General features: G+C 38.4%; 3 protein-coding genes across 4 annotated transcripts in view; 1 reads left to right on the forward strand and 2 right to left on the reverse strand.

Annotated features, from left to right (window-relative positions):
* The window catches only part of LOC138183853 (disintegrin and metalloproteinase domain-containing protein 10), a 57,763-nt gene extending 49,236 nt beyond the window's left edge, over window positions 1-8,527 (forward strand). The window contains exons 10-18 of one of the 2 annotated variants that reach the window (XM_069121306.1): window positions 434-562; window positions 791-959; window positions 1,856-2,025; window positions 2,205-2,372; window positions 2,450-2,577; window positions 2,668-2,782; window positions 3,167-3,301; window positions 3,443-3,482; window positions 3,770-4,104. In XM_069121306.1, coding sequence (XP_068977407.1) covers window positions 434-562; window positions 791-959; window positions 1,856-2,025; window positions 2,205-2,372; window positions 2,450-2,577; window positions 2,668-2,782; window positions 3,167-3,301; window positions 3,443-3,482; window positions 3,770-3,966 — 1,251 coding nt within the window. In that variant the 3' untranslated portion in view covers window positions 3,967-4,104. Of the gene's footprint in view, window positions 1-433; window positions 563-790; window positions 960-1,855; window positions 2,026-2,204; window positions 2,373-2,449; window positions 2,578-2,667; window positions 2,783-3,166; window positions 3,302-3,442; window positions 3,483-3,769 lie in introns of both variants that reach the window. The other variant, XM_069121305.1, reaches the window with a different exon arrangement.
* LOC138183866 (uncharacterized) lies at window positions 8,497-10,309 on the reverse strand. Its single transcript, XM_069121336.1, has 4 exons — window positions 9,330-10,309; window positions 9,067-9,264; window positions 8,765-8,903; window positions 8,497-8,692 (listed from the first exon to the last, which is right to left on the reverse strand). Exons 1-4 carry the CDS (start codon window positions 9,546-9,548, stop codon window positions 8,523-8,525), a joined length of 726 nt encoding a protein of 241 aa, XP_068977437.1. The 5' UTR covers window positions 9,549-10,309; the 3' UTR covers window positions 8,497-8,522.
* A 189-nt stretch (window positions 10,310-10,498) lies between these two features.
* abs (ATP-dependent RNA helicase abstrakt) lies at window positions 10,499-13,574 on the reverse strand. The gene is made up of 10 exons (XM_069121321.1): window positions 13,201-13,574; window positions 12,836-13,109; window positions 12,414-12,759; window positions 12,204-12,337; window positions 11,952-12,108; window positions 11,711-11,873; window positions 11,337-11,637; window positions 11,111-11,260; window positions 10,857-11,039; window positions 10,499-10,773 (listed from the first exon to the last, which is right to left on the reverse strand). The coding sequence occupies exons 1-10, from the start codon at window positions 13,231-13,233 to the stop codon at window positions 10,637-10,639; spliced, it is 1,878 nt and encodes a 625-aa protein (XP_068977422.1). The 5' UTR covers window positions 13,234-13,574; the 3' UTR covers window positions 10,499-10,636.
* Between the last annotated feature and the right edge of the window lie 190 nt (window positions 13,575-13,764).

A 13,764-nucleotide genomic window follows, 5' to 3' on the forward strand; every position in this document is an offset into this window, starting at 1 on the left:
AAAAATATTATACTCGTATACATTCGAAAATTTATAAAATAGGCAGTAAGGAAAAGACACCATGTTACCAGGTTATTAGAATTTTTATTATCGTTTTATTTGTACTTTAGGCCCAGAGGCTATTGCGAGGACGTTGTTGAGTTCATAGATCGTTACCGATACGGTAAACTATTTCGCAAAAATTACCAAAATTCGTATGAATTTTAAACTTTCTTCGAAAATATCCGAAGCAAAAATAACAATAAAGAATAGAAATCGTACAATTCCAAACACGAAGGATGAAATAGAAATCGACTATCGGTCAACTCTCCGTCCTTTCGTTTCTTTCATCGAGGAAGCCTCGAAACTCGGAAATCCGAAGCTCACTGCCGCTTCCTTTCGAAACGAACATCGAGCACCTTGAAATCTACAAAATGTACTATAAACTTTGCAGCACTATCGTGGCAGTATGAAGTCGCTGAACACCGGAATAGTGACTTTGCTGAATTACGGCAAGCACGTACCACCCGCCGTTTCTCACGTCACTTTGGCCCACGAGATCGGTCACAACTTCGGCTCACCGGTAGGCTGCTTTGAATTTACTTACTCCATATACGTACGCGTACACGGTCTCGTTCTTGCTTCTAGATGAGATATTACGACCGCTTCCTAATGTTAATACGTTTTTCGTGCCAAGCAAGGCGCATAGAAAGAGAAAGAGGAGAGACGAGTTTGACGGTTCTGCTCGTTTTTCTAGGACTGTCGATGTCGATACGTGCGTAACACGAGGCGCCACTTTACTTTGTTTCAGCACGATCCGGAACAATGCACGCCCGGCGGAGAGGATGGAAACTTCATTATGTTCGCTCGTGCTACCAGCGGCGACAAGCGAAACAATAATCGTTTCAGCCCATGTAGCTTGAGTGCCATAAACCCAGTTTTGAATAGCAAAGCTCGTTCTCCGAAGGGTTGCTTTACTGGTCAGTCTCTGGCTCGTTACTTTTATGTCCCCTGTCGAATATCGAATATTCGCGGAATGTACCCGTCCATTATAGTTGCGCGCTCCTCCAATCGAAAGTTATTTAACGTAGTAATATTTCCACCGAATATATCTATCCTGAATAATAGTCGAAACTTTTAAGTACAGTTTCCTCCAGCGATAAAGTCGTTCCGCGGATCCCCGCTTTCACTATATCCTTCGTAAGGTCTGGAAACTTAGAGCATAAACGGTCCGCCATAGATATTAGGACACACGATATTTAATATAAATTGAATACCTTTCGCTGCTATTATTTTATTATAAGATCTGTCATTTCATTCGTATCGTATCGACGATCGAATCAATCTACTAGTAATTTGCACGAAAAAACTGTTATTCTGCGTTTATCGTGATAAAAAGTTCCTATAAAATAAATTTCTAACTTAATTAATTATTGGGACTTGGATGCTTTTAATAGCTGCGAATTCTCAAGATTTTTGCGTCGCTGTGATTACGCCCTATGTGTCTTATAACGTAAGATATTAAATAGAATAAAATTTGTTCGATTTTTTTGACAAATGCGACGAATAAGTCCTAATACTTATGGCAGTGTATATATTGGGTTGAGCAATAAGTTCATTCGCCTTTCACCGATGTAGATATATATTTTTAGAAAATATACAGATGACAGCTCTCGAATTTTTTAATGGATAATATAAATTTACGGAGAAACGAGATAAACAAGTTAGAAGAATTTTATATGGAAATAATCGTCAAAGTAAATATCACGCTTGGTAGTCTTTCAAGCAAAAGCGAATGAACCTATTGCTGAACCTAATATGCGCATTTATGTACACGTTTAGAGAGAAACTAAGGAAACTGTGTATGTGTTTCCAGAGCCGCAAGTGTCATTATGCGGCAATGGTGTCATCGAAGAGGGTGAAGAGTGCGACTGTGGATGGGAAGAAGATTGCAGGGATTCGTGTTGTTTTCCCCAACGTCGTTATCCGCCAGCAGGCGAGACACCCTGTACACTCACACCGGGTTCCATTTGTAGTCCTAGTCAAGTACGTAAACGCAGGATACCATATATTACAACATACGTTTCAAACAGACTTGTCATATTCTTTCCATATGACCTCGAGGATCCTTTCGTTCGTTAAAAGCAAATTAATTAATTAATAATTAATTACAAACGAAAGAACTTCAGGATTGCAGCAATTAAAAGCGTGTTATCATTTTTCAGGGTCCATGTTGTACAGCAGAGTGCAATTTAAGATTCGGAGACAAGTGCAGAGACGACAACGGATGTCGCGACGCAAGCTTCTGCGACGGTCGATCACCGTATTGTCCTCCTTCCATCAACAAGCCCAACAAGACGATCTGCAATCGCGAATTTGTGTGTTTTATGGGGGTGAGCGTGAAATCCAGACAATGACGGAGAAATATTTTTCGGCATATGCATCGTTTACCTTTTTCCTTGTTTCATAGGAGTGCACCGGTAGTATATGCCTTGCATACGGATTGGAATCTTGCCAGTGCATTCCCGGGCCAAATGATCCGCCGACGAAAGCCTGTGAACTATGTTGTCGTCTACCCGGAGAAAATCAACCTTGCTTGTACGTTATGAACCGCATTTTTCTCTGCGCTTATATTTTTTTATAATGTTAAAAATAAATATATATCGATGATCGATGTTACGCGTGTAGGTCGTCTTTTGATTGGAACTCTCCACCCTACGACATTCCGGACATGTTCTCGAAGCCTGGAACACCGTGCAATGATTATAACGGATACTGTGACGTCTTCCAAAAATGTCGAGAGGTGCGACCATATGACATTTTATCATATGGCGAGTTTATCATAGTAGCCGAGCTATAAACAGGCAAACGCTTACTCGTATATACTCGCTCTTTATATTATGGCAAATTTTGTCTCTTTTTTTCTGTGAGAAGAAATACGCTTACTACGCTGTGGTACGAAACTGAAAATAGAAAATTTTTAAAGTTCTATCTTCGAAAGATTTCATGTTCTCATTGCATCAATACTTTTTTATATTTATAGCGATCCCGGATTTTTATTTTGAGCGATAATTCCAAAGTAGATTAAATCGAATTTCGACTTTCTCTATTTAGATGCTTCGTCGCGGTAGATACAGACTTTATCTATCAATGATAGGATACCTTTTATCTACGAACTGTTCTACAGGTTGATCCAAGTGGTCCTTTAGCAACCTTAAGGAAGCTTCTCTTATCCGACGAAAGTCTAGCCACGTTCCGTCGTTGGATAATTGACCACTGGTACGCAGCCGCTTTTATCATTGTGGCTGCTGTATCGCTATTGGTAAGCGTTACTTTAATTCTTCCTTTAATCTTCAACGTTAATTTTCATTCTATTCTTGTTATTTTTTCTATACACATTCGAATTGTTCTTTAGAAAAATACAGTTTACTATATAATACGATACCAATCATTTTTACGCCAGAGACTGTCGAGGAAACGCGCAGATAAAAAACGTGTCGAGAGTAAGTCTAGGAACAGACGAAAGTAGAGTCTTGTATCTGCAGCATCTGTAACACACGCTAGTTGAAAACATCGTTGTACCTTTGTATCTAATTCATTGTAAATCCTCCAACGTTCGTATAACTATTCGTGTAACGAACACGCGATCGTACAACGATCAGCAGTATCGTAGTTGATTTTCCTCGTACATTTCACCGCTAACATCTGCCTAAATCAATACCTGTAACGGTAGAACACGCAACCACTTGATATCATCGTTAATACTTTACGACTCGTTCTTTGAATTTAGGTGGCGAGCATGCGATTACTGGGCAAACGGCCGGACCTGAAACTCAAGTCAGTTACAATAATACACAGCTCAACGACGGAAACTGTGCGTCTTCCGCCGGAGGGAACGGAGGGAGTGACAGTGCATCCTCCGGCTGTACGTGCAAAGCTTCCACTCAGCAGAAAAGTCAGGGAGAAGAGGAGACACCGGAAGCATAAGGATTCTCATGGGAACGCGGACAAATCCGGCAAGGATGCATCGAAGAAGAAGAAACAACCGCAATCACAGGCGAAGAGGATATCGGCGAACGCGACCGAGGACTTTGCTAGGAAGAGATCAGCAGATGTGACGCCTGCGATGATACAAGAGAACAAACGAAAGAAGACCTTCCCAAGTCGAGATAAGCAGAATTCGAGTGGCAACGTAAGTAGCGCGGACAACGAGAAAAGAAAGCGTAAGAAGCAACACAAGAAAGAAGTGATCGATTATTCGGCTATCCAGGCTGAGAAAGAAACCGAGCCAAACGCCGATCCGAAAAGCAAAGTACGTTCCTGGTTATTGGCATCCTCTCAATGTCGGCCGGAAACTGGCAGAAGCAACGCGACTGGTTTACCGAAAAGCAAGTCTACTCCTGTGGGTCTGACCGGTGCAGGAACCAGACTGCCTGCGACCAGGCAAGCGGTTTCGAGGAGACCAACCGAATCTAAAGAAACGAAAGCACCAGCAAGTTCAGGGACAAGAAAAGAGAGGGCAAAGCTGCAAGTAGTTTATAAACCCCCCTTCAGGTTCAGCGTGAAACTGAGAAAATCCGATAAGGTAGCACAGGTTCCTGCCCTGGCGCCAAACACGACACACGTCAATGGCAGGCCGAAGCTTCCACGAACCGGTGTTCTTCTAAGGACAGCGAAAAAGAAGGACAGGGTCAGAATCGGCAGGGCCAGACAAATAGCACCTACAGGAATCGGAAACAGTGCGGGTGATTTACCTGAGCCAGCCAATTCTGATCTCCATACCGTTCCTTCCGATCTCGAAGTGTTACTGTCCGAGAGCGAGTTCCTCTTCTCGGACACGTGACCACGGTGAATCAGAGACGCTTAGATCTGTTCATTATTTAGAGGAATCTTTTTAGAAAAAAGATCTGTATCGAAGAAATCGATACGTCGAAGAATCCCGTCCGCCGAAGTCGCGAAGGATAGGTACATGTGAAATCCTTTTACATGCTATCCCGTGGTTCAGCCTCAGTTTCGCTAATGATAAATATAATTAACCGCTCTGGTCGATCGTTAAAAAACGCTCGACAGAATAAAGAATCAAAAGAAGAAGGTATTTATTATTAGTGAAATCGAACTTCGAAGAACCAAACCGTTTTATCGTATTAGTCTAATGGCTGCTGGGCGTGTTTTCATAAACGTTGACGCAACCCCAAATGAGCTTCTTCCGTTCTACTGTGCTGGAATTTATTTTTTTATCGGTATCTAATAACGAGGAGCACGCATACACATATGGCGTACGCTTTCGCTCTTTTTCACGTCTTCCTAGTAATAAGACGACATATCTGTCGTACGTTCAGAATAATTCACCTCGTAAATCGTCGAATTCGTATTACGATGTAACGATCGATCACCGAAACGATCCGCGTTCTATGGAAGTGCTAGTTGAACGATCCAAGCCAAGTTTTCTTCTTCCAAAGAAAAGGGGCCAAATTTCACTTTAAAAAAAAAAAGAAAAAAAAGAGAGAAGACTAACCGCAGCCGTGCGCATCGACGTATCGATGGCGCAAGGGACAAAGTCACAGACTTGTTTTCGCCTGTCGAAAAGCGCGCAGAAAAATTTGTTCTTTCTCCGGAAACACGAGATTACGATTCGTTTGCGATCGCAGCTTTAATAACAGTTCAGGGATCAGCGTTCGATCGATGCGAGATGCGACTTCTAGAGTGATGTATCGTCTTGTTTGAAGACGAATAACGGAGAGAAAGAGTGGGGAAAGAAAAATACTTAAAACTATTACTATATCGTGCCTATCGTACACCGCTGTTCGAAACTTACGAAAAGAATCTCGCGATCAAAGAGAAAACTTCTTGCTTTTCCTTGGTGATGGTTTTTCGTGAGACAAACAGGAAGTCAGCAGACACACGATTTGCTAAGGAATTCGTGACCTAGCGACGAATCGAAGTTTCTCTTGGAAAAAAAAAAGAGAAGAATCTTTGAGAACGTAAATCGCGGTTGATAGTTGAAGCTAGTCTATCCTTTTTGAGTTTCTTCAAAGATCGTCTATCGTCAACTTGATACTTTTTGCCTGCACTTGCTGTTGTTGATCTAACGTACTATTCTCATGGTTCCTATTCGCCGGCAATTCCTAACCGCAGTGTAAAACTTGCCGGATTATTTGCATTTCCAGTGGATAAGCGATGGCAAGACTCTCGTTGAGCTATTTATATTTTTGAGACTGTATAAAAGATACGAGAATTAACGACACGCATTCTTCGCTATATTTCCATGAGTTTCATTCCTCCCAGTGTGTATTCGGAGATTGTCTACTCTACTGGGAAAACGGTCGTAGCTTAATCGTATTGAAATGATTTGTCATTACTATTCTGCGGTGCTATTAGTCAATATCGCTTAACGAAACGATTCTGTGCCCGTCGAACATTCCAACGATTCCTCCAAATCTCTTTCCATCCAATCGAATCTATGTTCCTCTTATTTCCCTCGTTAAAACTACTTGTTCTTATTCTAACGTTTGTTAATGTTATTTGTTATTTGCTTCGATTCATTCCACTCCACAGAAACGCTGTTTTTCTCAGAATACTCTAGCATTTACCCTCTATTACTTTGACCCACCATATGAAGATCTTATCGATCGCAAGCATTATTGAAATATCCGGTAACATTTATTGTTTCGTGAAACAAGAAGAATAGCTTCCGCGAAACGTACTAGAGACTTGCGAGAATTATGTGTTAAAAAAAAAAAAAAAAAAAACGCTTGTATCATCGTTAAGACGCCGAGAGAAAGCGTCGTGATTGGTCTCGTTGACGAAGAGCAACAGGAAATTTCTGACCAGATTTGTTCACCGTTGATGAGATATTATTAGCGTTAAGGGACGGAGGTGGGCAAATCTATTTTTCGTTGTTCATTAATGTAAAACACGCTGCGATAAATACTGCCATAACGTATCGTACAAGAGGGAATTACGCGTAAAATGATACGTGTATATCGTTATAACGCGAAAGAACCATCGAGACACGCTTCGTTTGCCCACCTCTGATTAAAACCAGTAGAGTATTTTGCCGATTGCTGCGAATAAATGAACAAAAATCTGCTTGTGTGTATACATACGTGCGTACGTGTACTTAAATCGTAAGAATATGTGATTTTACTTTTACGTGAATTTATATACACGTTTAACAGGCGTAAGCGGATTGCGATCGAGTCTCTGCAATCTCTGAGAGTCGATCGTTCAATGTGTGTTACGCGACTAATATTTAATTAACCCATTGGCCTAATATTACGTAAATCGTAAGCGATTATTATTTAGTCAGAAACGTTTACTCGAATAGTCGGTACTATTTATTGAACGAAACAGAGAAACATCAACTAGCGCGACTGCAGTTTCCGACTGGCTAAGAAATTGTTGGATCCATCTAACTTTCTTCGTTTCTCTTAGAGAAAAGTTAGAAGAAACGACGCGTAGAAAACCGCGAAAATAAGAGTAGCGAGTCGATGTAGGCAAATGGGTTATCAAAGGAAATGTGATTTTACTTTTAAGACCAATCTGTGTTAAATTCGTGAACTTGACCGGTTCTGAGCCAGTGGCCATGTCGCCTAATTCCCTCCCTCGTTATCGCTTCGTACTTAAGAAATTCTCCATAGAGGTTCTTTAGTTCGCTGGAAGAAAGAACCGTAGGTCAGGACCATTCGTCGAGATGCAATTTCGATACGTGGAGATACGGATTTCACGTAGCGTATAAGGAATACAAATAGACAACTTACAATAGTATTCAGTTTTTAAAGTTTACGATCATTACGATCATCCATTGAACGACGATCTTCCGAGAAAAGAATTTCTCTACGATCTCAGGAATGCGTTTCACGAGTTCATTTCCGAATATTACTGTACCGTTTCCAAGTGTATAATGTTTTAACGATAGATATATTAATTTACTCGTCATTTAAAGAAGAGATGAGAACGATCGACCGATCAAATTAGTTTGTAAGCGACTATGGCGACTAGCCAGTCACCGAGAAAACTAACGTTCGTACTTATAGTTATTCTTAATGCTCGAGTGCTACTTGTTTCGCTACTTCAACCCCTTCTTACGCCGAAGATGTTTTAACACAGAGTGAAAGAGAGAGAGAGGGAGAAATAGAAAAAGAAGGAAAAAAGAAATTGAAACGATCGTTTTGATATTACATGACAATTGTTATAAATCGAAAATGAAAAATTGCAAATGGAAGGGGTAAAAATGGTAGAAGAAATCGCTCGAGAATTGCCTCGATTGCCAAGAAAAATCCGATCGGCAGAACGAAACTCGTTAGTTAGCTGTTCCCGTCCGATTTTTCGATACTGGACACGCCCGAGGCGAGACTGTTAATTTATCACGTACTTAATATCCAATATAAGATGGGGCTGCTGTATTTTTACACGGACTTTGTATAAATGACGAGAGCCGCAAGAACCGCGAGAGCGATGGTTTTCGCGCATCATTGTATATATCTGTATACCAATAAATAGCTGTAGAATTAAAAATTTAATTTCATCTTCAGTGTTTCTATTTAAAGTACATTGTTCTTTGCCTGCTGAAATTTCACTGCTTCCAAGTTAGATTCCGAATGACACTTAGTTTCAATGATATTAATTTCACGCTTTATCTTTCCTGCATCCTTCGAACGTTGCGTTTTATTTTGCTCTATAGCCTCGCGCAATTCATTTCCATATTGCACGACTACAAATAAAATATGGCAAAGCTTACCCACGTTAGTTCTGATATCTTTGATATCAACGACGATTTACATACCTTTTTCACGTCGTGCTTGCTCTTTTTGACCTTCCTTTTCCTCCTCTTTCTTCCGTTCATCTGCCAAATACTTGGCGAAAGCAGCGTCGATCGCATTTTCTTTCGCTTTCCTTTCAGCCACAGCTCTCTGAGTTTTTGCCTATTCATTTTACAGCCTCTAACAATCTTTATACACGATGTTACATTTCTTACGCGTATTGTATAAAAAGATAATGAAATTGAAGATAATGAAATTGAAAAGATAATGAAAGATAATGAATTGAAAAAAAGAAAAAAATTCCGCAATGCAACCATAATCTCACCATCTCTTCTAGTTGTTGTCTCGCAGTACGTTTCTTTTTCATCGCCAATTTAATCGCTTCATCCGCCAGTTTGCGTTCTTTCTCTACCAAATATAATTCCCTGGAAATTTCTTCTCGTTCTATTCGTTTATGCTCTTCTTCCATTAATTTACTCATCATCTTTTCTAACATAGCGCCCTTGGCTGCCTGAGTATCAGCCTAAAAAAGACAGGTGCGTTGTTAAGATAAAATTCAGTGCCAATGAATGGACGTCTTCGTAGAACCTTTCCTTCAGCTTCCCTCTTTTGCAAAGCCTCCCTTTTAGCGATGATTCGCAAAATCTCGTCGTGTTCCTGCTTCAGAACCTCCCTCCTCTTCTCTTTCCAAAATCGTCGAGCTTTTAAAAAAGCATCCTTCTCAGCCTCCATCAAAGCAGCTATTTCTTTCTTCCTCTTCTCCGCTTCCAAATTTTCTTGGTACATCGTCTCGCCAACTTCTTCCATTATTTTTCGCTCGCGATGCTTCTCCTCCTCTTTCTCACGCAGTTTCCGTCGATTATCTAGGAGTTGGTTCTGGAGATCTCTTTTGTAACTTAATTTCTTCTGCCGCTGCTTTATCTCAAAATCTTCATCGACATCCCATGGGCTGGACAGGTTAGAAGTTTGTATCTGTTCATCCTGAGTCTTCTTTTCTATCAATTCTACGTGTTTCTTCTCCAAAGCTTCGTTACATACAGATGGAACAGCAGATTTTATCTTTCTACTCTTTAATGACTCTTGCAGTTCGATATCTGTATTATATTAATAGGTGCACAGTAAGTAAATTTATAATTAATAGACTGCGGCTATTTATGCAAATTCATATTTTTATGGATATAATTACAAACATATAGACGTTATAGTTATAATAATATTTAAACAAATAAATACAAAACATTATAGAGAGTATTGTACTTTGCATATTTTGTATATATTTGCATATTATGTGCATCTTTGCAGCTTCTAATTTTCCATGAATGCATATACACCAACAATCTAACAACGAGTTAAAGGAAAATTGCGCTTTTACGTTTACGACGTGCAAGCTCCTCGACTAGTCGCTGCGTGCGTTTAAGCTGCCGAATTTTTACATCACCAGCCGCCTTGGCATATTGTAGTTTTTCCGCTTCTAATGCTTCTTTGCGTTCAATGTGCTGTTGACGTAATCTTCGCTTCTTTTCAGCACTTTTCTCTATTATCCTTCGCCGTGCCTCTATTTCATCGGCTTTCTGATTTTTGATCCTCGTGAAATCGTCATCCCCCTTCCCATTTTGCCCTCTAATCATTATTCACAATCCAGACAGAGTTTTTGTTGAAAAATTTCTATCTTTGTGCGTATCGTGTGCCAAATTGATGAACAGAGAAAACATAAAAGCATCGCGTTTAAAGCTAGCAGGAATTATGCAGCATCGAAGAAAGAGTGAGATAATATCAATGTTTAATTATGAATACAAACTTTGTAAGACTATTTACAAAATCGATGTCTTATACAAAATACGATATTACACAAAGACATCACTATTTTTTAAAAGATATGTACAAAATATTCCAGTTTAATAGTCAGCTGCATTGCTGGCCAAGTAATCACGGCGTCCGATATTCGAAGCTTGTTTGTTTTGGATAGCTTCCAGTTTGGGACACTCTGTGATTCTATGACCAAGACCACCACAATAACTGCATCCGCGCTCATCTGAAATGTAATAAAAAAACACAGTTTATTTCCTGCTTCTTAATAAAAAAAGAAAATGTAAATGTTATCTGCAATCGTTTTACCTCCCAAATTGAGGTATTTTTCATTCTCCGAACAAAGTTCCAACAAGAATGGTGGAACCTTTTGTTTTGCTTCCATAAGCAAGTGTTTAAGATCCAGTAACACGGACTCGTCATTTGCTTTGTTAATAAATGTTGTTGCTATTCCAGTTCGTCCAGAACGCCCAGTTCTTCCGATCCTATGCACTATACATAAGAATTAATTATTTAAGTAATTAATCATTGCTTAATAATTTAATAGAAACATCCTAAATTACCATAGTTTTCAACATCGTCCGGCATATCGTAATTTATAACGTGTTGCACATCGGCAAAATCAAGACCTTTGGATGCAACATCCGTTGCAACCAATACATCCTTCCGGCCTTCACGAAAAGCTTCTACAGAACGCGATCTTTCTTCCTGATCTATAAAAAAGTAATTACACAATTTAAACACTAGAAATATACTTGATGATATTTATTGCACTAAAATGGAATATACCTTTTCCACCATGTATTGCTACCGCTTCAACGCCCTTTAGCAATAGGTATTCGTGAATAGCATCAACGTCTTGCTTTTTCTCGGCAAATATAAGTACAGGTGGGGGAGTTTTTTGTAAACATTCCAGGAGATACACGATTTTAGCTTCTTGCTTGACGTATTCAACTTCTTGTATTACATTCATAGACGCTGCACCTGCGCGACCAACATTAATCGTCACAGGTTTTACTAAAGCGGAACGCGCAAAATTTTGAATCTTCTTTGGCATAGTTGCAGAAAACAGCAACGTTTGTCTCTGACCCTATATGAAATATATGCTCAAATGTAGTACAAACAATTTTTAATATAATAAAAATATAACAAAGTATGTTTACCCTGAAGAACGAAAAAATTGTTCGCACATCTTCTTCAAAACCCATGTCGATCATACGATCGGCTTCGTCCATACACAGATAACGACACACGCTAAGTTTTACCATCTTTTTATCCAACATATCCATTAGTCTTCCAGGAGTTGCCACCATAATGTGAACACCTCTATAATGAAGGCAAAGATTATATAATGCGATAGAAATATCGAAATAAGAAAAATCAAAGTGTTGGCAGAATACTTGCTTGTTAATAACTTCTAAAGATTCTGATACAGGTACACCTCCAATTGCTAAACAGCTGCGTATTTCGGGACAACCTGCTTGTCGTAAAGTATTCGTATAATGTCGAATAATATCGTAAGTTTGTTTCGCTAATTCTCGAGACGGACAAATGATTAAACCTGAAAGGGGATAAACGTCATATTTAATATCATTATATTATTTAATATCATTTTCTAAATATTTTATTTTTTAAATTATCACAATATAGTATTACCATATGGTCCTTCGTTTCTCACAAATGGCATAGCCACTTCTTGTTCTAGACAAAACATTATAATAGGTAATACAAATACCAATGTTTTACCGCTACCAGTGAAAGCAATGCCAATCATATCGCGACCTGATAATCTACAAAAAGGAAAGAAATAAATACTTTATATTTTACAGAAACATGACTAAAAATATGCAATAAAGGTATACTAACACTGTTGGTATTCCTTGAACTTGAATTGGTGTGGGTTTAACGATACCTTTCTGTTCCAAACCATTCAGTATACCTCTATGAAATTTCATTTCTTTGAAGCTTTTCAATGGTGGTGGTACATCATCTCCCTCTACTAAAATTCTAAGTTTTCTCCTAATCCTTTCATGTCTTGCTTCTCCTGCAGCGAGAACTGCTCTTGGAGGTCTCCAACTGGTCTTTATTGGGTCCTCATATTGAATACCCTTTGCTAATTCCGCTACACCCATTAAAGCTTTATTTTCTGCTACACTCTCTAGGATCTTTTCTTCTTCTTTCAACTGTTTTTCCATAGCACTTTCCTTCTTAGCTAAAATATTTTACGAATCAGTTAATTTAAGTTATTGAAAATTTTTTATTTCATGAAGCATGCCATACACAGTTACCTTCTGCTAATTTTTTTAATTCAGTATGTTGATCCAACAAAGAAATGTTCGACTTTCTTCCCCATACTTGCCCATCATCATCATCTGCATCATCCTTTTCATTCTCACTGCTACTTTTCCCGATAATACCAGCAGCAGCTTCATCTTTAAGTTGCCCGAGCTTACCAAGCTTAATTAATTGATATTTTTTACGTTCTTTAACTGGCACATAAGGAACATAATCGTCATCTGTTTCCAAGGGACTGCTTTCCTTGTCTCCTTCTCTTCTGTATCTCTATATTAAGAAACATTTATTAATTTATTAGTTAGAGAAATTTTAAAGATATATAATTAATAAGAGATAAAATATCAGATAGTAAAATAACCTTTCGTGGAGGATCTCCTTTTTCTTGTGCCATTTTTTACACAATTAAATACTTTAAATATTTTAAGATTCAAAGATGATTCAAACGAATAATTTATGTGATCACAGACATATCTCTATTCTTTAGTATTATTAAGGAATCCACATATAACCTATATTCCATATAATTGTATTCCCAAACTTTAAAAGAACGAAGTAATATATTCAGTGAATATGTCGTAATGCCACCATTATCAATATTTCAAAAGTACTTTTCGATAATATCAATTATTTTATTCTTGCTGATTCTATTAAAAATTAATATTAATAATAAAGAAACACTTTGGAAGTTGTTTACATTACATTCAGATTCGATACTCGATACTCAATACTCGATTGCTTCACATCGAAAAATGAATCGATTTATCAATATTTAAAACGTTCATATTATCGATATCTAATTCATACTTAATATATACCAAATTCGATCCGATACAAAATGAATTTTTGTAACCGGGAAATAAGGTATAGCTAAAAAATCAATACTAGACTTTTAATCAGTAGACTATGAATCTACCAATTATAA

This window comes from Bombus flavifrons, chromosome 10 (genome assembly GCF_040668555.2).
Source record: "Bombus flavifrons isolate JBK064 chromosome 10, iyBomFlav1_principal, whole genome shotgun sequence".
Lineage (NCBI taxonomy): Eukaryota > Metazoa > Arthropoda > Insecta > Hymenoptera > Apidae > Bombus > Bombus flavifrons.